Source organism: Cebus imitator, unplaced genomic scaffold (genome assembly GCF_001604975.1).
Source record: "Cebus imitator isolate Cc_AM_T3 unplaced genomic scaffold, Cebus_imitator-1.0 Scaffold71, whole genome shotgun sequence".
Classification (NCBI taxonomy): Eukaryota; Metazoa; Chordata; class Mammalia; order Primates; family Cebidae; genus Cebus; species Cebus imitator.
The window spans coordinates 5,239,424-5,260,417 of record NW_016107386.1 but is presented as its reverse complement, the minus strand read 5'-3'; the positions used below and the strand labels follow the sequence as shown (position 1 = coordinate 5,260,417).

At 51.6% G+C, this 20,994-nt stretch overlaps 1 protein-coding gene and 1 long non-coding RNA gene across 5 annotated transcripts in view; both read right to left on the bottom strand.

Annotated features, from left to right (window-relative positions):
- Positions 1–917: 917 nt before the first annotated feature.
- The window catches only part of CAMK2A (calcium/calmodulin dependent protein kinase II alpha), a 36,436-nt gene continuing 16,359 nt past the window's right edge, over positions 918–20,994 (bottom strand). The window contains exons 11-16 of one of the 4 annotated variants that reach the window (XM_017531304.1): positions 20,648–20,680; positions 19,641–19,689; positions 12,315–12,390; positions 9,513–9,607; positions 4,404–4,632; positions 918–4,111 (exon numbers count right to left, since the gene is read on the bottom strand). In XM_017531304.1, coding sequence (XP_017386793.1) covers positions 4,108–4,111; positions 4,404–4,632; positions 9,513–9,607; positions 12,315–12,390; positions 19,641–19,689; positions 20,648–20,680 — 486 coding nt within the window. In that variant the 3' untranslated portion in view covers positions 918–4,107. The remainder of the gene's footprint in view (positions 4,112–4,403; positions 4,633–9,512; positions 9,608–12,314; positions 12,391–19,640; positions 19,690–20,647; positions 20,681–20,994) is intronic. The other 3 variants (XM_017531305.1, XM_017531306.2, XM_017531307.1) reach the window with 3 other exon arrangements.
- Positions 12,603–14,904, bottom strand: LOC108306398. Its single transcript, XR_001826129.2, has 2 exons — positions 14,768–14,904; positions 12,603–14,676 (listed from the first exon to the last, which is right to left on the bottom strand). It is a non-coding gene; the product is annotated as an uncharacterized LOC108306398 (long non-coding RNA).

Genomic DNA, 20,994 nt, shown 5'->3' with positions numbered 1-20,994 from the left:
TGGCCTGTGCTCTCACTGTGAAGGTCCTCCCCTATGTGCCACGGGCACGCTGCCCACAGACACCGCCCTGGCCATTCCACGCACCAGCAGCGAGGATAGACCCGGAAAGCAGCTGGTGCAGGGATTCTGGAGTCTCAGGCACCTGGAGTATGGTCTAGAGGGAACTGTGGGCTCCCATGGACACCTTCCCTGAGCCCCGTGGCAACCAGGCCTCTGGGCAATGGGGGTCACGGCTTAGGGTGGCCAGCTGGTCTGGTTGGCCTGGTGCTGTCCTGGTTTTAGCACTGAACATTTCACATAGGTAGCTGGGAAGGCTGATCACTCTGCCATGGTCTGAAGGTGGCCAAAGCCCCTGCATCGCCACTTTGACTCTGCCCCACCAGAGGCCAGCAGCTTGGGCTCCAAGGACCAAAGTGTCCCAGGCACTTGGCCCAGACATATGTCTATGAATAAAGATAATCTTTTTTCCCTTCTCCATTCTTTAAAGCAGTCTCTAGTGTGTTGAGTCCTGGGTGCTTGTCTGTGAGGCTGGGCTGAGGGAAGAGAATGGGTGGGGGACTTGTGGAATAACCTCCACATTGTATGGGGAAACTGAGGCCCAGAGGAGAAGAACCTTGCCCCAAAGCCCGAGGGAGACTTTAGCTCTTGGCTGCAGAGGCAACCCATAGCCACCCCCTAGCCCTTGTTGAAGGCACCCCATGTCCCTGGGAGAAAGCTGACCCTCTCCCTGGCTCTACAAGTGGGGCATGTGGTCCAGGCATAATCCCACAGTGACTGGTTCAGCTTTGAGTATATGACCATAGTTGGCCCAATCAGAATGAAGACCGAGGCTTTTATTTTGCCCTGGGGCAGATCTAGAACTGGAAACAAACAAAAACCTCCAGGCAGGGGCTTGACGAAGACAGGAACACACAGAGTGCACAGAAGTTTGTAGCTATTTATTGCACTGAAAACACCAAGAATAAAACAGACGCCCCTTCTTCCCATCCCACCCCCCAAATAGCAGAAAGTTTGAGCAGTGGTCATTCAAGTTCACAGCCACATAGTTTTAAAAAAGAAAAGAAAAACAAAAAAGAACTAAAACAAACCCCCAAACAAATAGTAACAAAGAAACCAGCACGGGGAGTCTGGCAAACTCATCCCCCCAAAGGGTCTCCCTTTGAAGGGAGACAGGAGGCCCTGGGTCAGGATTCGCACCGTTGTGGGCACAAACCCAGGAGAGTACTTTCCTGGAAACGTGTTTGCATGCTGGAGCCAAGGTTTTGACTTGGGTTTGGATTTTTTTTTTTTTTTTTTTTTTGCATCTAAAGGGTGTTTTGGAGGAGCACAGAGTTTGTCTGGTGAGGGTGGGCTATGGGCAGATTTTTCTGTGAGTTTCCCCTGCCTGCTGCCTCCGGATCATTCCTGGTGCCCTGTGGTGGCACCAGGTGGCTGCCCACCCACAGGCTGGCCTTCACAGTGGGGGCCATCGCAGCCTGGGGTAGTGACCTGCCTCCACTTCTCTGGCACTTGGAGAGGGACACAGTGGACAGGAGGTGTGTCAGCCAGTGAAAGGCAGGACCTCAGGCTCCTACAGCTCAGTTTCCTCTGGCGGGGAAACCAAGCTCCAGAGAGGGGAAGGAACTTGCCCAAGGTCACACAGCAAGTCAGGTCAGAGCTGGGAATTGAAGCCTACTCACCCCAAACCACTGCTCTTTCCCCTGCAGTCCACTGCTGAAAAGCAGTTGACAGGCACCGAAAAGGGGAATCTGGGGCAGGCGGGGGAGGGCATGGGGCCTGGCCAGTTCTAGAAGTAAACAGGAGTCTTGCCAGTGACTATCCCTGCCAGTTCCTGTGGGTAAGTTAGGCTTCACATCGCCAGATGTCTGCTCCTTCATCAGCTGGATGGGAGCAATGAACCCTTTTAACCAATGTGGAAACTGAGGCTGAAGAAGAGCTCAGACCTTGCTCGGTAATTGCAACAGCCCCTGGTGAAGGCCACACCATCATGCTTGACTGGGGATGGCTGTACGGAACCGGCAGCTCACAAGGGGGACAGGTGGTTTTGCCCCAGGGACAATGGGATCACTAGGCCTTACTGGGAAGCCCTCTAGGCCTGGGACAGGCCAAGAGCACACCCAGGACCTGGGCAGCAAGGTCTCTGCCAAGGACAGAGGCCAGTGATGGACCAGCCTGGAAACCAGGAGGCCTGGGCAGCATCTCTCCTGGCTTGCAAACCTGGTGCTGCCTGCGTCACCTGGGTCTGGGCAGCAGGACTTAAGAACCCAGCAGACAGCTGGTGATCGGGGAGAACTCAGAAGAAAGTCCTGGATCAAACATCCTCACCAATTCTGCTCCAACCAACACCCAGGAGGGCTGAGGGTACCGGAGCCTCCTCCAATCCCTGGGGACGTGGCTCTTCCTCCCCTAAAATCCTCCAGAGGGGACAGTATCTCATGCTGGCAAAACACGGCCACACAGAGGCCAAAAGCACAGAGAGGCAGCAACATAATTCCGAGTCGGACACTGAGAATACAACCTCTATTTTTTTTTTTTTTTAGTCCAAAACATGTAGATTGGTTTTGTTGAGTGTTTTCTTCTTTTCGTTTGTTTTCAACATACTTACTGCATATAAAGTCATGCAAAGAAAACAGTGCAGACAGTAGATCCTAGTGGATGTGCCAAGGTATTCCACTCAGAGTCAATCCCAGAGAAAGAGGGAAAGAGGAAAAGAAAGAGAGGATGCAAACCCGAGGCTGCAGGATGACGCATGAAAAGTAGAAATTCCCAGCGCTCTGCTGTGGTCATCAGACGCCATGGGGGGAGAGGCAATGAGAACACATGCTCATGGGCCCCCCAGAGGTGGGTGGGGGGTGCTGGGGGCGGCACGCAGATATGGTGAGATGAAATCCTGGGAAGTGCGATAGTGAAGACCCCAGTTTGGGAGGGAAGCAAAGAAAAGTCCAGATATTTCCATCCCTACAGCCTCCCTCCTCCTCTCTGCCCTGACCTGCTATTCCTGAGTCAGCGCTGCATCTGATGCTTCCACAGTCCCAAAAGGAACGCTTGTGTCAGCTCACTTTGGGACCGAAATGGCAGAGAGGCCCTTCTCTCTGGAGCTGAGTTCGCCTCGGCCCTAATAACCACAGGTGACAAGGTCCATCTCAGAGATGACGAAAAAAAAAAAACTAGAACAGAAAAAAACTACCCCTCATCCCTCTTCCTACACCCCTTCCAACCCAACCCTTCTCACAATAATCTGAGAAGTCTAGTTATTACATAAATATCCAGGAACGCAAAATCCATTTACGAAATACACAGAAATTTGGCTATAAAAAGGCATGCGGTCCAAGTAGAAGTGATACCTAAACGTTGCTTTCTTTTGCCCCAAAAAACAATTAGATTTCCTCTCTGAGATATGACGAAGCTGGAATTCTCCAGGGACAATGGTGGGCATGTGGGGGTTGAATGTTGGAGGTGGACTTCACCGGAAGGAAGCAGAAAGCAAGTAGGGGCACCTGAGAGGGCCGAGACCCCCACACTGAGGGAAGGGTCAGACCACCCTGAGGTCAGCACAGGAGGGAGAAGACTCGGGGAGCACTTTGAGGCAGGAGGCTCCTGGCGTCTGCTCCTCTCCCCACTCCTTCAGGGAGGTTGGCTTAGGGGGCTAGGGGATGTCATCTGCCCTTCCTCGGACACCTGGAAGAGGAGAGGTCCAGGAGAGGGACTGGCGGATGCTGCCTTCCTCACCATGCCACCCCTACTTCTCCCCAGCCCCTGGTGGGCATACGGCCTGGGCATTCTAGCCTACAGCCCAAGGCAGGCCAGGTAGACAGCAGCCGGGGCGGGGGAGAGGGGGCTGGTGACTTGGGCACTCAGGCCTGAGGAAGCCCCAGCCTGGCGGGGGAGAGGGTGGGGGTCAGAGGTGGAGAGATGTGGCCATTGGCTCTGAAGTTGCGATGACTTTTGTGGACAAGCGGTTTTCTTGATGCAGGTACAGAAGTGACAGTGGTGGGGTGATGAGATGGGGGAATTCCAGCAAAATCCACCTGGGAGAACCAGCAGCTCCATTCCACGGACAGAGTGGATCTCTGCGGCTCAGCAACGCAGCGACCCTGGCCTGGTCCCTCAGCTGTAAGACAAACACAGGGTGCTTCTCAGGGCATGGTGCTTCCTCCATGGGCAACCCACCCACCCTGCCGCCTTAGATGGAGTCCAAGTGGCCCCCGTAGCTCCTGCACAGCTCTTCCCCCAGACCTGCAGGCCTGGTCTCCTTCCTGGGTCTGCCCTAGACATGCAAAGTGGGGTCTTCCCACTCTGTAGCTTTTCAGAGCCGAAGGAAGCAGCTTCCCCGATATAACCCCTCCAGGGCAACAACCCCATCCTTTACATTAATCTGGGAGGCGGGAAGGCGGGATTCTTACTGGGGCAGGACGGAGGGCGCCCCAGATCTGTGGAAGTGGACAATCTGCCATTTGCCGTCCCGGCGGTGCCAGACGCGGGTCTCCTCCGATTGGGCGGTGCGTGGGATGCCGCCGGCATCCAGGTACTGCGTGATGCGGATGTAGGCAATGCAGGCCGACTCATCGCCCATCAGGTGGATGTGGGGATTCAGGATCGTGGTGTGCACGGGCTTGCTGTTCCGGGACCACACTGGAGGTGGGGATGGGAGGGGCAGAGGAGATGCAACCGGGGGCCTCCTTCTCACTGTCTTCACTTTCTCCACTCCCAGTAGCCCTCTCAGCGGAGGCGCCCTGCCTGCTTCATTTGCAGGGAGGGGGCCTCTGTGGCAAGGCTCAGCTACTGGGGTAAGGTAGAACTTCTAGATGACGGGGACATCACATCCCAGCTTAGATACAGTGGAGTTCAAACATGCAGAATTCATCCAACATGGGAAAATGGAATGTTAGAATCATAGACTGTTAGCCACGTGGAAGTAAGCTTAGATGATTATAGAACCAGATGAGCTCCGAGCACAGTCTCAAAGCTGGATGTCCCCAGGTGCCAGGCAGGCACATAAACAACAGTGGCTGAGCCAGGTATAAGATGCTAAATGACAACTGACCCTTTGCCTCTGGGTCAGGGAGGCAATAGGGAGTGATGGGGACTGTGGCAAACAATGCCTTGTCCCACCTAAAGAGGGCATCCCGCACACAGCTTCCCGGTGGCTGCTATGTGAGTGACACTGGTGTTGACACACCTGGTTTTTCAAGAGAATCTGGAAATCTGAATTTTTATATGAAAACACCTCATTTTTTAATTTCATCTAATTCAAATTTAAAACATCATGCAGGCCATGTGAAATATATCTGCAGTTCAGACATAGCCCGTGGGCCTGCTGGCCACTTCTACAGTAGATATATATAGAATTGTGGAAACTTGGGGGAATATGAGAATTGTAGAATCTTAGAACCTTGAAATGATAAGGATGATATTAGTGGTCATGGGGGTCATTGCAAGGTCATGGGGCTTTCCAGAGTTAGGGAGCAATACGTAACTCTTGGAGTCATGATAGAGCTGACAAAGTCCTTGACACCAGATCCCACCACATGAAATGAGACACCACCATTACTATTATTATATTGATTCTAGAAACTCGATGTTTTCCTCAAGGTAGAAAATGAAAGCGTAGAAAGACAATGACCCAGGGAGGAGTTGGACAGTGGTGATCTGTATCTGGGGCCTAAGAGGAACCCTTCTGTTTGTGTAGCCTGAATCCAGGTCTGAATCATGCGAAGTGCTGACTTTAAACCCAGCTTCCCCAACCCCACCCATAGAGAGCGAAGATCAAGAATCTCTAATGTTAAAAACCTCCCTTCTCCTTCTTTACCCCTTGATCCTGGTGCCAAGCCAGGTTTGTGAGCCACTTATTTTCTGAAAAATGTAAAGTGTCTTTTTTTTTTTTTTTTTTTTTTTTTTTTTTTTTTTTTTTTTTTAGGATTGCAGAAAGTATCCAATGGCACCCATCTCCTGTTAGAACACGTTACACACAGGCTTTAGATAAATGACTTCACCAAGTCTTAGGCACGTAGGATAACAGAATTTTCTGGGCTCTTGGACATGTAGAATGCAGAGTTTTAGCATCATAGACTTGGGAGTGACCTCAGTGGTCAGAGGCCATCCAGCAGCCCAACTGTAGAATCTGAGGAGAGCTCTGTAAGTGTCCCTGATAGCATTCAGGGTTGGAGGCATACAGGACCATCTATTCAACATATCCATGCACAGATATGCAAATAAGGTCCAGAGAAGCAATCTGACTTGTCCCAGGCCGGGCTAATTCCTGAAAAAAATGCAGTGGAATCTTAAAAAAGTCAGTTTTGCCTGGGAGCGGTGGCTCATGCCTGTAATTCCAGAACTTTATGAGGCCGAGGTGGGTGGATCACGTGAGCCCAGGAGTTCGAGACCAGCCTGGGCAACAAAGCAAAACCCTGTCTCTATGAAAAATAGGAAAAAAAGCCAGTTTCATAACCTGGTTGGTAGATGATAGATAGATAGATAGATAGATAGATAGATAGATAGATAGATAAAATTATTTTTTAAAAAAGAAGTCAGTTTCCAGGTGAGACTGGGTTAGGACAATCTAGAACAATTCCAGGAGGTACAAATAGAGCTTAGCATTGTTGAGGGCACTGGGCCTTGCTACAGTCAGCAAGGGCTGGGGTCTTAAGAGGTATTTGTAAAGAAATGCCACCTGATGTGATGTCTTTTGAAAAGATAGGAGGCTTCCAATATCTATCGTTGTGCATAGTGTGGGAGACAGAGCCAAGTCGTCCACAGGAAAAAATAGGGCTCTGGAAGGTGGGTCTTGGTCAGGAGTGAGCAGTTACTCTGGGTCTGCCCTTGTGAGTTCTGCATTGGAGGTGACCAAATGTTTAAGCCTGGAGTTGGGGGGCCAACAGTAAGAGGGGCCTCTGCATGGACGCAGGCAAAGGGCTGCATGTCTTCCTCTCTGTGATGATTTCCATTTTGTCATCCCTCAGCCTTTACAGCTGGGCCTTAGCCTGGTCCCTGCTTTGTGGGGATTGTAAGTTTACCCTGGGGGACCGGTGCCCCCAGAGGACAGACGGTAGGATGGTCGGCACCATAATCAGTGAGGGAGCTCCAAGGTGACAGAACCTAAGGGGTCCAGCCACCTCTCCTTGCCTGAGAATTCAATCTTTTTTTTTTGAGACAAAGTCTCACTCTGTCGCCCAAGCTGGAGTCCAAGTGGTGCCATCTCAGCTCATTGCAACCTCTGCCTCCCAAGTTCAAGCAATTCTGGTGCCTCAGCTTCCCTAGTAGCTGGGATTACAGGCATGGGCCACCATACCTGGCTACTTTTTGTATTTTTAGGTAGAGGCGGGGTTTCACCATGTTGGCCAGACTGGTCTTGAACTCCTGACCTCAGGTGATCCTCCCGCCTCGACTTCCCACAATGCTGGGATTATAGGCATGAGCCATTACGCCCAGCCGAGAATTTAATCTTCCTTGTTAGCCTTCGAGAATTCGTTTGATTTACTAAAGGAAGATGTTGCTTTCTTCTTCACAGCTTTTTGGAGGGTGTCCTTGGCCTCTGTATGCTATACAATTCAGAGAGCGTGCAAGCCAGGAGAGGAGTGTCAGTCCCAGTGGAGGCTTGCTAATGTGCAGATGCAGCAGGTGCTACAGGGAAGGGAAAGGGCACTGGGGTGAGTCAGCTCTAGGTTCTGCCATTGGCTTTCTGGATTCCTTTAGACAAGTCACTTCCCCTCTCTGAGCCTCAGTTTCCCCTCTGTATGATGAAGACTTGGACTAGATCCTACTTCAGTCACTGAAGTACATTCTTCATTATTTTTACCATTCACAAGTGCCACCTGTACTTCATTAAAGTATTTCCCAGGCCAGGCATGGTGTCTCACACCTGTAATCCTAGCATTTTGGGAGGCCAAGGTGGACAGATCACTTGAGGTCAGGAGTTCAAGACCAGCCTGGCCAACATGGTAAAACCCTGTCTCTACTAAAAATACAACAATTAGCTGGGCATGGTGGCAGGTGCCTGTAATCCCGGCTACTCAGGAGGCTGAGGCAGGAGAATCGCTTGAACCCAGGTCGCAGTGAGGGGAGATCATGCCACTGCATTCCAGCCTGAGTGATAGAGTGAGACTCAGTCTCAAAAAAAAAAAAAAGAAGGAAAGTATTTCCCTGAATTGATTCACTTTACTAATTTCTATAATTTTGTGTGTGTGTGTGTGGAGACTGAGACTCACTGTCGCCCAAGCTGAAGTGCAGTGGCACAATCTCGGCTCACTGCAGCCTCAGCCTCCCGAATAGCTGGGATTACAGGCACCCAGCACCACGCTCAGCTAATATTTGTATTTTTAGAAGAGAGGGGTGTCACCATGTTGGCCAGACTGGTCTGGAACTCCTGACCTCAAGGGATCCACCCGCCTCAACCTCCCAAAGTGCTGGGATTACAAGCGTGATCCACTGCACCTGGCTATAGATTTTAAAAGAAAACATATTGACATAACCATTAATGAACAATCAGTATCATGAATAAAGTTCTAATAATAAGGCTGGTGAAAATGAAAGAAAGTTACATAATCCTTGCACCATGCTCTTGCCTGAAAGAGATCTGAGCCTGAGATTTGTTTTCTCTTTGATAAAGAGGGAAATAGCAAAGACTTTCCACCTGATGAAGCCAGAGTATTGAAAGAAAATTAAGAAGGAAAGCTCTCTGACTGTGTAAACCAATGCTGTTTTAAGTGGTGCCCACATACACCTGAAATTACTGTGTAGCCTCAGTGGTACACGCCCTTGACTTTGGGGGAACCTGGACATACCACTTCTTAGGTACTTCCTCCCTGTCCTAAGCTGCATGATTCTAATCTGTGTGCATTTTAATTCAGCCCTACCTGACCCCTGGCCTAGGGAAACACAGACACAGGCAGAAAGCACCATAGGTCAGGCCCAGCCTCTACCCGCTAACAGCTCCTGGTTGCAAAGCTGCCAAGGTCTCTCCTGCAAAGGAGAGGCCGAGGAAGGACAGACATGCAGGGCAGAGACCTAGACAACAGGCAGGGGCACAGCAGTGTGAGCTCGCTGTCCTCACCTCTTTCCCAAACTGCCCACCCACAGAGGCCACTTGCATAACAACCCACCAGCCAGCTTGTGACCAGCTGGGCAGCTCAGCTGGCCCTAGGCATCAAGATGACTGTAACTTGGGTGTATGTGCCAGTGGGAAGGCTCCCTTATCTATAATATGGGAATCAGGCCCTCCCCAGACCCTGCCTAGAGTCATGGGCAGGAGAGGCCTGGGAGGGCTTGTCCTGAGTATCCCTAGTCTCTGGGACCTTGCCTGCCCCATCTTCAACCACAGGAGGGGCAGCTGGTAGTCGATGGGCCAGGGTTAGGAGAGGGAACCAAGAGGGTACCAACCCCAGTCCACATGGGAGCTTCCTCTTCGCTGGCTCCTGAGCCGCCCCTGGGGCCCTGCCCGTCACCCTGCTGTGCCATCCGGCAGGACATGGAACGAGAGCAGACAACAGGCACCACAGAGAGAAGGAATTGCTCACGGTTTTCAAAATAGAATCGATGGAAGTCCAGGCCCTCAACCAGGTTCCCCAGGGCCTCAGGTTCGAAGGCCGTCATGCCAGGGTCGCACATCTTCCTGGGGGAAAGAAGCCAGAGGAAAGAGGGGCTGGGGCGGCTTCTCACTGGACCCTTGGAGGGTGAGCCTGTGAAATAGGAATGATTACACCCACCTCACAGGATCGTTGAAGTTAGTGGACGGGAAGGGGCTTGCAAGCAAGCTATAAAGTATGGGATATCACTGACTGGTGTGTGCCATCTAGATCCAGGAAGCCTAAGTTCAGGCCCTGGCTCACCAGTGGCTTTGAGACCCCAAGCAAGTGGCTTAGCCGCTTTAAGCGAGAGCACCATGGATGGTGTGCAGGGCTGCGCAGTGCACTAATGGATGGTGTGCAGGGCTGCGCAGTGCACTAACGGTGCTGTGGGGAGGAAATTCCGTTTGCTCTCTACTCTCCAAATTGCGCTCCCTGGTTCAGGGCAGTGGATCCAGAGGGGGCTTTTTCCTATTTATCTTCCTGTGGAGTCGGGACTTGGGGGCACTGCCTTTTCCTTCACATAAAAGTGACTTCTGCCCATCAAGCCAGGTATATACCTGGAAGGGGCGAGTTTTGCTAATTTGAACAAGGGTTCCCTATTGTTACCGGCCACCTTGGCTGTGAGCCTCAGTTTCCTCTTCTGTAGGATGATAAAATAGCATTAGATGAGGTAATATCTGGGAGAAGCACAGGGCATGACGGAGGCTGTGTATTTTCAGCTGTTGTTCCCTTCCAAGTCTTAGTCTTCTGGGAGACCCTGACAGCCAGACAAGGGAAGGGAACAAGCTGTCTTTTCCTCGTTCCAGGGAAACAGGTCTGTGGGATCTTCTGTGGCATAACATGGACCCCCGTGGCAAAAGCAATGAAGCCAGGGACAGGAAATGTCCCAGGACAAGCAAAGCTCTCAACCTAGGGTAGAACTGGGGACACCCAGGAGGGAGCGTCAGGCCCAGCACCGTCTGAGCTGGAGAAAACATTTACAGGGTGCACTGTCCCTGCTCTGTTCTGTCTCTTTCAGTGGCCCTAGACAAATTGCTTCTCTACTCATGACCCCAGATTCTCCGGAAGGCTTACGCCAGGGGCTGGGGGACTGTGCTCAGACCAAGCGGGGTGCCCAGGACCCTTTCAGCTCCAGAATCCCCCAAAGGTGGGGGTCTGGGCATGTGGGAGACTACACACCCCCATTGAAGAAGCCCCAACCCTGGAGGCTCCTTGGTATTCCTGCCTCCTAGAGTGAAGGGACTTGGAGGCCATTGCCCCAACTCCACTGTACCTATGGGGAAACTGAGGCTCAGAGAGATGAAGGAACAGATTCAGGGTTACACAGGGCATCCTGGACCCAGAGGTCATGGCAAGGGGTCAGAATGTAGAGCAGGCTGCAGATGTCAGAAGAAGTGACATCCCATAGGTGTGAGGGGTTCCCCAGGACCCCCAGAAGTGCCACTGAGGAGCTTGGGGACCACAGGACCCACCTCGCTTTCCTTCATTCCCTGGCTGGGTCCTTCCAGAGCCACTGGCATGATACATTCCAAGTTCACTCTTTCTAGAACTGGCTGCGAGACCAGCTTAACAGCCTATTTCCATGCTTCAGTGCAACACTCCGGTATACATACGCACACGCACCTGCGCACCCTCCTTGTGCACAGTCCCAAACGTGCACACATGTGTACAAGTGCATGCATACACATATGCACACGTCACCCTCAGTTCCACACATGCATCTTCCAAGCCCCTGTTCTTCCAAAGGGAGCCAGTGACCTTCTAGGGGGCTTTGTCACCTGCTGCTGCTGAAAACCCTTCCACAATTAGAATGCACCTGGCCTGCCAAGGCTTTGGGAGGCAAACCAGCTCTGGGCACCTTGGAAACCAGGATCAGGCTGCCCAAGGAGCGAACCCCAGCCAGGCTATGCCTAACTCACCTTAACCCAGCAGGGAAAAATCACTCTGCCCTGGTGGGCAGTCTTTGTCCTCTAAAATGCATATGTCTGGTCTCCAGGCCCAGGCCTTGTCAGCACTGGCCAAACTGTTAAGGACTAAGCCCAGAATATTCACTCTCCCCGGGGCCAGCTGAGGGCCTGGCCGAAGTTTGTTTCTGGGCCAGGCCAGGAAAGGCGTGTGTGGGCAGCACAGGTGCTTCGACTCAGCCCTCACACACAGAGCTGCCCCTCCAAAGGCGAGTCCAGGTGTGTATGGGATGTCTCATTTTATGTAATTTTTGTGCATGCTGCCTTATTTCTCAGAGGAGTTCAGATTTTGCTTAGAGGTACTTCTGCTCATGCCTGCTCACCAAAGGGACACTCCCTGTGGATCCTGCCTGCTCCTGCCCATCTGAGGTCAGAGGTCCAAGGGAGTGTAGGGTGAGTGCCCAGGCCCATTGGGCAGGAATGAAAGGGGCCTGTCTCACTTCCCACCTTCCCAGCTCATCTCCTGAGAGGCCCATGCTATGATGCTGTCCACCCCCTCTTTCCTTGGGGAAGCAAGGGAGTTTTGTTGGCGTTCCTCCCAGGGAACAAGATGTGAGGAGGAGGAAGGACAGGAGGAGGAGGACTGACATATAGAGAAGTGTTGCGAACAGAAAGCTCAATATAAGCATCAAGTCCAGATGCAAATAGAAATGTGAGTTCAGTCTGATTCACAGCACATGCAAAGTGAGTGGATGAGGGTCGGAGACGAGGATCCCCAAAGCTAGCCATCGGTACCCGCTGAACAACGATCCAGGCAGGACATGCAGAATGAGCCCAGCTGACTCACGTGTAGGACTCAAAATCTCCATTGCTTATGGCTTCAATCAGCTGCTCTGTCACTTTTATAATTTCCTGTTTCCGCACTGTAAGGCAGAAGGGGACACAGAAATAATGATAATAACAGCGATGGTAAGGAAGCACCAGCTACCACTTCTTGAGTCCTTATCATGTGCCAGACCCTGTGCTGGGACGTGAAGGCCTCATGCAGATGATATTTATCCTCGCATTGCTGCTGGGGGATAGGCGTCATCACCCCTGTTCCACAGAAGAAACTGAGGCCCAGAAAGGCAAAACAGGCGTGAAAGTTCCCCAGCTACAATCAGCAGAGCCAGTGTCTCCGTTGATGGTCTTTGCCGCTAACACATGGTGGACATTCTGACTCTACACCTGATGTGACTCCAGGTCTTGGCTCCCAAATACGTATTCCTACCACCTTGGCTTTGCCATGTGAATCAAAACAGGGTCAACTGTGGCACTGTCACTGACAGCCATGAACCAGGGGCTTCCTTATGGCCAAAACCAGGACCACTAAGAAAAGTCTTAGGGTATACACATCACTTGAACCTAGGTGAGCTTTTTGCTTTATTTGAGTGCCAATAGGAATTAGACACCAAGCTGTTTAGAACTTTCTAGGAATAATGAATCCCAGTTGCTGAGACCTGGCCCTCCCCTGCCTGCCATTGAAACACCACAAACAGCTGGTCTTTCTGGTGGTGTTAGATGGCAGTCTTATTAGATGTGTGATGTTCTGAGCCTCAGTTTTCTTATCTGTAAAATGGGGACACCACCACCTCTCATTCATTCAGAGCCAAATACATAGTGGAAAGAATCCAGGCTTCAGCTTAGACAGATGTTCACCTAAATGACTGTGCAGGTCCTCACAAGCTGTGCAACTGCGGGCCACAAGGTGGTTTGCTGGTCTGTCAAATGGAGATGATAGTGTTCTCCCAGGCTGGTTATGAGGGCGGGGTCAGGTGATGCACACGAAGCAATGGCCAAAGCCTGGCACACAGGGGATGCACCTCTGAAGTGCGGCCACGTCCTGTTTCCCTGTGCCCCTGCCAGGGGTTGCCTCTGCTCTTCACTAACACCCTGGGAGGTAGGCAAGACCAGCTTCCTTCCATTTCACATACGAGGTGACTGAGCCTCAGTGATGGATGAATTTGAAGCCAGGCGTCCTGGCTCCTGGCAGAGCCTAACAGGAGGCTTGCTCCGTCTCCCAGAGGCAGGCCCGCTTTCCCTCCTTCCGCAGGCTTACACTTGGCTTTAAGCCTGGCCAGCTCATTGGCCCACTGGAGCTGTCTCGGGTGAAGAGATGAAAACATTGTCTGGATTGCAAGCTCAAGTCTGGCCTCAGCACTTCTCAGTCTGGGAGCCTGGGAGGGAGTTCAAGCCTAGCAGAGGCCCTCACCAGCCCTGTCCTCACTGGTTGCCCACGCCACGCCATCCCACACAGGAGCTCACCTCAGGCCCAGAGGATACAGAATCATAGAACATCCAGGTTAAGAGAACCCTTGGAGGCCAGAACATCCTTATCAAACTTTAGAGAAACTGAGGCCTAGTGAGGAGGTTGTGATTTGCCCAAGGACATGGCACATACCAGGTGGAGAGCTGGGCTCCTTGCCCAGGGCCTTTTCCATAGGCCCCTGAAGCCCCAGCTCACTGCCTTTCATAACACTAACCTCACGCAATTGCTTCGCCTGAATGCTTATGTATGCGCCAACTCATAGACGAGCTCACAGGGGCTGGGCTGTGCATCCCTTGCTTACTGTGTCCTGGAGCCTGAAACGGACTCTGCCTCCACAGGCCTTCATCATTGAATGAATGAGTGAGTGAGTATACCAGGCCATGTGCTGTGTGCTTAGTCTACCAAGTTCCAGAGCCACATAGCACAACTCCACTTTCACGTCACAGATGAGCAAACTGAAAGTGAGAGAAGCTAAATAATTAGCTCCAGTGGAGCTGGGACCCTCATCAGAGTTTGCAGTTCTAAAGCCCATCACACTCTCCCATACCATGCCCAGCACCACCCTTGGTAGATTGTAGCGATGATCATTCAATGTCAGCCACGACTGTGAACAGGTAATTCTCTCTCTCTCCTGGCTCCAATCAGAGCCACCTGGGCTGGGAATGAGTCCATTTTTAGACCATGAATGCCATTGGGTCACACAGGTGTTGCTGTACCTCCCCCTCTGGGGAGATGTTCGGGGATGGGGCAGAAGCAGCACTCAATACATAAGTGTTGAGTGAATGAATGAATGAATGAATGAGTGAATGGGACCAAACTAGGGTCTGGGCTGCTATCTTTGTCCTGCCCCATGGACTTGCCCAAGTTGCCTGGTAGCCACTGTCCCTAGGACATCCGGAACCTGGCCTGTGCCCTCCTTCCTAGAAGCTGAAGACTGAGGATGGGAAGAAGCCTAGCGCGGCCGGAGCCACTGTCCCTAGGACATCCGGAACCTGGCCTGTGCCCTCCTTCCTAGAAGCTGAAGACTGAGGATGGGAAGAAGCCTAGCCCGGCCAGAGCTACATGCTTTTTGTTTTGTTTTGTTTTTGCTTTTTTGACACGGGATCTCTCTGTATTGCCCAGGCTGGAGTGCAGTGGTGCTTGCGATCTCGGCGGGTTCAAGTGATTCTCCTGCCTCAGTCTCCCAAGTAGGTGGGATTACAGGCCTGTGCCACCACACCCAGCTAATTTTTGTATTTGTAGCAGAGATGGGGTTTCACCATGTTGGCCGGTCTGGTCACGAACTCCTGACCTCAGATGATCCACCCACGTTGTCCTCAAAGTGCTGGGATTACAGGTGTGAGCCCCTGTGCCTGGTCCAGAGCCACCTCTTTCTAAGCACTCCCACATGGAATCAGGGCTGACCACCAGAGCAAATCCATGTGCTTCTGATATGGGACCCGCGTCACCCTCCTTGCCTTCCCTGCATGGACTTTAAGACCCTTCTGACTCATCATTCCACCAGCCTGTGCTCAGTGGCTCATTTCCTTGGGCTGTTTCTCACTGCCATCTCAGTCTAGCATAGTGGCTGAGGGTATGGATTCCGGTGCCAGACTCCCTGGATTTGAATTCTGGCTCTGCCACTTAATAGCTGTTCCCTTGGGCAAGGGAATGTCCCATGCCTCAGTTTCCCTATATGTATAATGAAGATACTAATAGTACTTACCTTGTAGAGTTGTTCTAAGGATTAAGTGAGTTAAGACTATGTCAACAGAAATAGCTAACATGTACATGGTCCTCACAGAGAGCCAGCTGCTACTCCGGGTCCTTTAGATCGACGCACTTATGTAAAGGATGCTGCATTATGTAAAGAAGTTAGCGCAGTGCCTTGCACTTGGGAAATGAGAGCGTGGTTATTATCATCTGGGAATCTCTGAATTGGAAGTTCCTCCTGAGGACATCCTGGAGTCTCTAGCCAGGGCAGGGATGTTTCCCAGCAGCCGGGTGTGAGGGGTGTGGCTCTGGCTGAACGCGGGGCTCTCTGCCTGCCGGGAAGCTGGCTGCACTGTTGGACGGCTCTGGTTATTTTTACTTCCTTCTCTTTCTAGTTGAGATCTGCCCTTCCAAAAGTCCCTAGATATAGTTCTTGTCTTCTTTCTGCTTTCTGGGGCCCTGAAGTGAACACCTGCTCCAGTCTTTTCTTCTCAGGGCTGAGGGCCTCCAGGATATGGTACTGACTCAAGCTGGCGATTTAATCCTTGAAGGTCCTGGAGCTGTCTAGACACCTCTCTGAGTATGCTCACACAATCTCAGGTTTGGCCTGAATAATGCAGTGTATGAGGTCTGGGGTAGCACTCTCTATCTCCTCCCCAATTCTGAATATTATACCTCTATTAATGTAACCTGAGACAGTGGCTGATTTGGCTGTGCCTCCACCTACTCGGGACATCTAGTTTACCAACAATAAAGCCTAGTGGGCAGGAATCTCCCTTGCTTTGTTCTGTGGGACAGAAGATCTGGGGTCCTGATGCTTCTTACATCTAGAGAAGTCCACTCTGATTCTGGGCCTCTTCCATGTCCTCAGCAGCCCCACTGCTGTGTTCATTCAGCAGCTGCTCAGTAGCAACCGCTGGCCTTTCTCATCTGCCAGCTATTCACCCAGACAATCCGGGAATGCTCCCCTACAGATGGGAAAGCCCAGACCCCAGAGAGGTTAGGACACTTTCTCAAGATAATACAGCATGCTAAGACTGAGATGGGATCAGCGTTCCTGACTGATATTTCCCAGAATGTCTCTGCCTCGGGCAGAGACAACTCTTTAGTTGGAGAGGAAATTAATTTTTCATGGAGCGAATCAGGAAGAGATGGGGGAGTAGGGAGGAGGCAGAGCCTCACACAGCTCAGAGGGCAGGGAGCCAGAGGGCCTCTGAAATATTAATGTCTCTTTCTCTCCTCAGGGGAATATGTTCCCTGGAGGATGACATTTCTAATTAACTTTCATGTCAGGTCAGAGTCCACCCCACCAGCTGCTATTCTCACTTTGTAAGAAGACTTAACAAATTAACACCAGAAAATAGTTCTCTGGAAAATTTCTCTGAGGCCGGGAGAGGCTGGGGGAGGCACACGGGCTCCTTTCTCTTGCCAAACACGGAGAGAAGCTCCTGGCTGAGTATTTCTTCCATCAGACGTGGCTTCTGAGTTTTTTTACATGTGGGGAAATTGAGGCAGGAAACAGGGGCCCAGTCCTACCAGTAATAAGCCATATGTACCCTTTCTCCTTCCTATGCCCCAGATTTCCCTCTGGGAATGGGGGAAATCTGGAAAGTGAGCCAAAATTCAAGACTACAAATTGCCCCATCCTGATTGTTCCGAAGCACAGGATAAGGATTGCAAATATGAGACCTCAGGGATGCAGCCCAAAGCCATTACCCCAAGAGAAAAATGTCTTTGATGGCTAATTTACACTAACAGTACATCCGAATTTTGTATTCTATTCCAAATATTTATCTGTCTGTTTAACATATAAATTTGCCTTAAAATCATCTTTGAGTAAAATTGGTGCTCCAAGAAAATGTCACCTGGCTGCCTGTCATTCAACCATGAACTCCAGTTTGAAAAAAAGAAATTGAGATTTGTTAAACAGTTACCCTGGGCCAAACGCTACATGTGCGCTTCATATGCATCTTCTCATTTCATCTGCACAGCAGTCCTCTGAGGATGGTACTATTTTCATCACCTCTTTGCTGTTAAGGCAACTGAAGCTCAGAGAGGTTAAGCAAGTTGTCTGAGGTCATTCAGTAAATGGACTCCCGTGGAGAAGATGGAGCAGATTATCCCCACAGTTTCTGCCTGCTCTGAGGCCAGGATTATGTGGCTACATCCAGTCTCCTCAACATCCCAGAGCCCAACTCTTATCATTGGGCAGCTAGCCTCAAATAAGGGGAACGGCTTAGAAGCACCATTTCTTGGCCTGCCACATACCTATGAAGTCAGAATTCACAGAGGCAGGCCTGGGAATGTGTTTAGAACACTGGACTTTTGTGAAATTCAGAATGCTGGCTTGACCCTACCAAGGAATTCTTCAAGATAATGTATTTTCTCATCATTTTTTTTCTTAAGAGACAAGGTCTTGGTATGTTGCCTAGACTGGAGTGTAATGGCTATTCCCAGGCACCATCACAGGTCACTGCAGCCTCAAACTCCTGGCCTCAAGTGATCCTCCTGCCTCAGCCTCCTGAGTAGTTCAAGATAATGTATTTTTAAAGGTTGTCCCTGGTGCCATCACAGAAGATGGATTTGCTCCAGGGCCAGGTTGTGGTGATAGAGCACCCACCATGCCCCAAGTTGGGAATGACCAGGAAGGGATACACACGGGGTGGGGCTCATCTTCCAGGCATCCTGGCAGCGACGCGAGGCAGCTGTGGCATGTGGTGTGTCAAAACTGCCTTAAAGCCTGAATCACAATTATACAAAAATGTTTCCTACATAACACAGTGCTCTTTTTCCCATCTCTATAGTCTAAGACAAAATATCTAAGCTGGTACTGCCGAGTTCCCTCCAGGTCGATGGCCTTTTTTTATATTTCGGAGACCACTGCCCCCACCACCACCACCAAGCATCTTTGCTACACACCTGAGTGTGTGAACCATTGAGCTCCCTGTCCTGGGGAAGGAGGATGCTGGCTGCTAACAATGGAGGATTTGGTGTCCCCAAGGCAGAAGTCAGCAGTCCCTGCCCCTTCCTCCAAGCTCCAAGCCCACTTTCTACTACCAGGGCCTTCAGAGTGGTGGTTACCAGCCAGGCTCTAGAATCCGACCGCCTGAATTCAAATCCTAGCACCATCCTTATGAGGACCACAGAGTACAGGACCACAGAGTACAGGCCAAAGTACTCGGCCCCTCTGTTCTCTGTTTCCTCAGCTGTAGAATGAGGATCAGAGCAGCACCTACTTCATGGGCTATTGTGACGCTCCAGGAAGTCAGTCCGGATAAGGTGCTGGGACCGGGGCTAGTGCATGACAAATGCTTCATAAATGGCGGCGCTTATTTTGTTTTGATCCCACTCATAATCCTATCAGTTACCTGGCGCTTTGCTTCCTCCCCCACCTGAGAGCTTTTGAGGACTGCTGGCCACGAGCTCCCGTGGCACCAGCATCTTTGGTGGGTCTTACACAGTGTTTCCCATACTCCAGCCACCGGAGCTTTCTCGATTTTGGCTCTCCCTTCCTTTACTATTACTTCACGTTTTTACAATCAATTCACTTTTATAAAAAACTCAAAAACACTTATTTCAAAAGGAACATGTATACCATTACCATACATTTATGACTTGAATATGTTAAATATTTCTCTAATACACATTAAATATATAACCTCTAAAATAAGAAAACCAGCCGGGCGTGGCAACTCACACCTGTAGTCCCAGCACTTTGGGAGGCCGAGGCGGGTGGATCTCCTGAGGTCAGGAGTTTGAGACCAGCCTGGCCAACATGGCGAAACCCCGTCTCTACCAAAAATACAAAAAGTAGCTGGGCGTGGTGGCTGGTGTCTGTCATCCCAGCCACTTGGGAGGCTGAGGCGGGAGGATCACGTGAACCCAGGAGGTGGAGGTTGCAGTGAGCTGAGATCATGCCACAGCACTCCAGCCTGGGTGGCAGAAAGAGACTCCATCTCAATAAAATAAAATAAAAATCAATAAATAAGAAAACTTTTCTACACACCAGCAGTGGGTCTAGTGCCCCCCATGGGAATGGTGCCTGCCAGTGTGCCATTTATAAGAACCACAGCGATGCTCTCTGCAGACGAGCAAGAAATGAGGTTGGCACGTGGGAGCTGTCAGGAAGGGGGTCTGCCCAGCTGGTTCCAGGACCTGAAGGCCCCTCCCTACCTTTGGTGTCTTCATCCTCGATGGTGGTGTTGGTGCTCTCTGAGGATTCCTGCCAAAGAGAATATAGGAGACGGTGAGGCCTGCCTGGGAGCGGGACGAGGCATGGCCAGGCCCTGGCTGCCTGGTGACGCGGCTGGTTTCTGTGAGCCTCTCAGGCTCTGCCTTCCAGATGCTGTTCTGAAAACCCTGTCGGACTCTCAGCCTCGAGACGGGGAGGGCCCAGCTGAGCAGGTGGCCAGGGGCCGGGGTGAGGGAGAGGGATGGCTGCAAGGAGAACCCTGGCCTTTCTGGAAGGGCTGAGGAGGGGGTTCCTGGGTCCTTTCTGCTCGAGAGGGTGAAGAAGGGGTGTGGAGGGGCAGAGAGACATCGTGGCGGCTGCAGAGTGGGGAGGAACACATCCTGGCGGGGAGGAAGAGAGAGAGAGGGAGGCCCAGTGTGAGAGACAGTGGGCTCTTGAGAGGGTAGAAAAACCACACGACTGAGTGAGACAGCGATGGAACCAGAAGAGGGAGGTGGGCCAGCATGCCACCACTGGACCCTAGACAGAGGCAGGGCTGGTGGCCCCCTGCCACCGGCGGGCCTGGTAGCCTTACACCAGCTCAAGAGGGGCCTCCGTGGCACCTCCTACTTTGGCCAAACCAAGCCCCACCCTCGCCGCGACTGGCACAAACCAAGCCTGAGATGAGTTCTAGAGCAGAGGGGCAGGGAGAAGCGAGAAGCCAAGGGCTGGACGTAGGATTAGGTTCAGATCCACCTTCACACCGAGGGAGGGCTCAGGTCTGCTTCAGACTGCTGGTCTGGGCCGTGGAGTTGGAGGTGTCAACAGAAACACGCAAACAACACACACACACACACAACACACATATTGTCACACAAGGCACACGTACCAAGCACGCCCTGAGCACCCTCTCCCCGCCCCAGGTTCCCAGTGCAGCCTGCAGGAGGGAGGCAGGAGCAAGGGTTTGAGGCCCAGCATTTACCGGCGATAGAAGACGGCAGACACTCACCATTAACTGAACGCTGGAACTGGACTTTCTTTTCTGGAAAAACAAGGAGAAGAGATGGGACAGGAAAAGACACAGCGTGAAAACGGCAGGGAGCAGAGGAACGACAGGGGAGGTTTGGGAGGAGGATGGGCCTCGGGGTCATCCTCTGTAGTCCTTTGTTGGCTTGGCATCGGGACAAGGAGTCAAGGAGTCAAGACCACCAGCAACAGTTGACTGGCGGAGCCAGTCCTCAGCCTGAAGCTCTGGGTCCTCATGCACGCTGCCTGGGTCTAGCCATCTAACAGCCAAGCTCATGGCCAAGCCTCTCTGGGACCAGGGCCACCCACCCTGCCTAACTCTGATGGCAA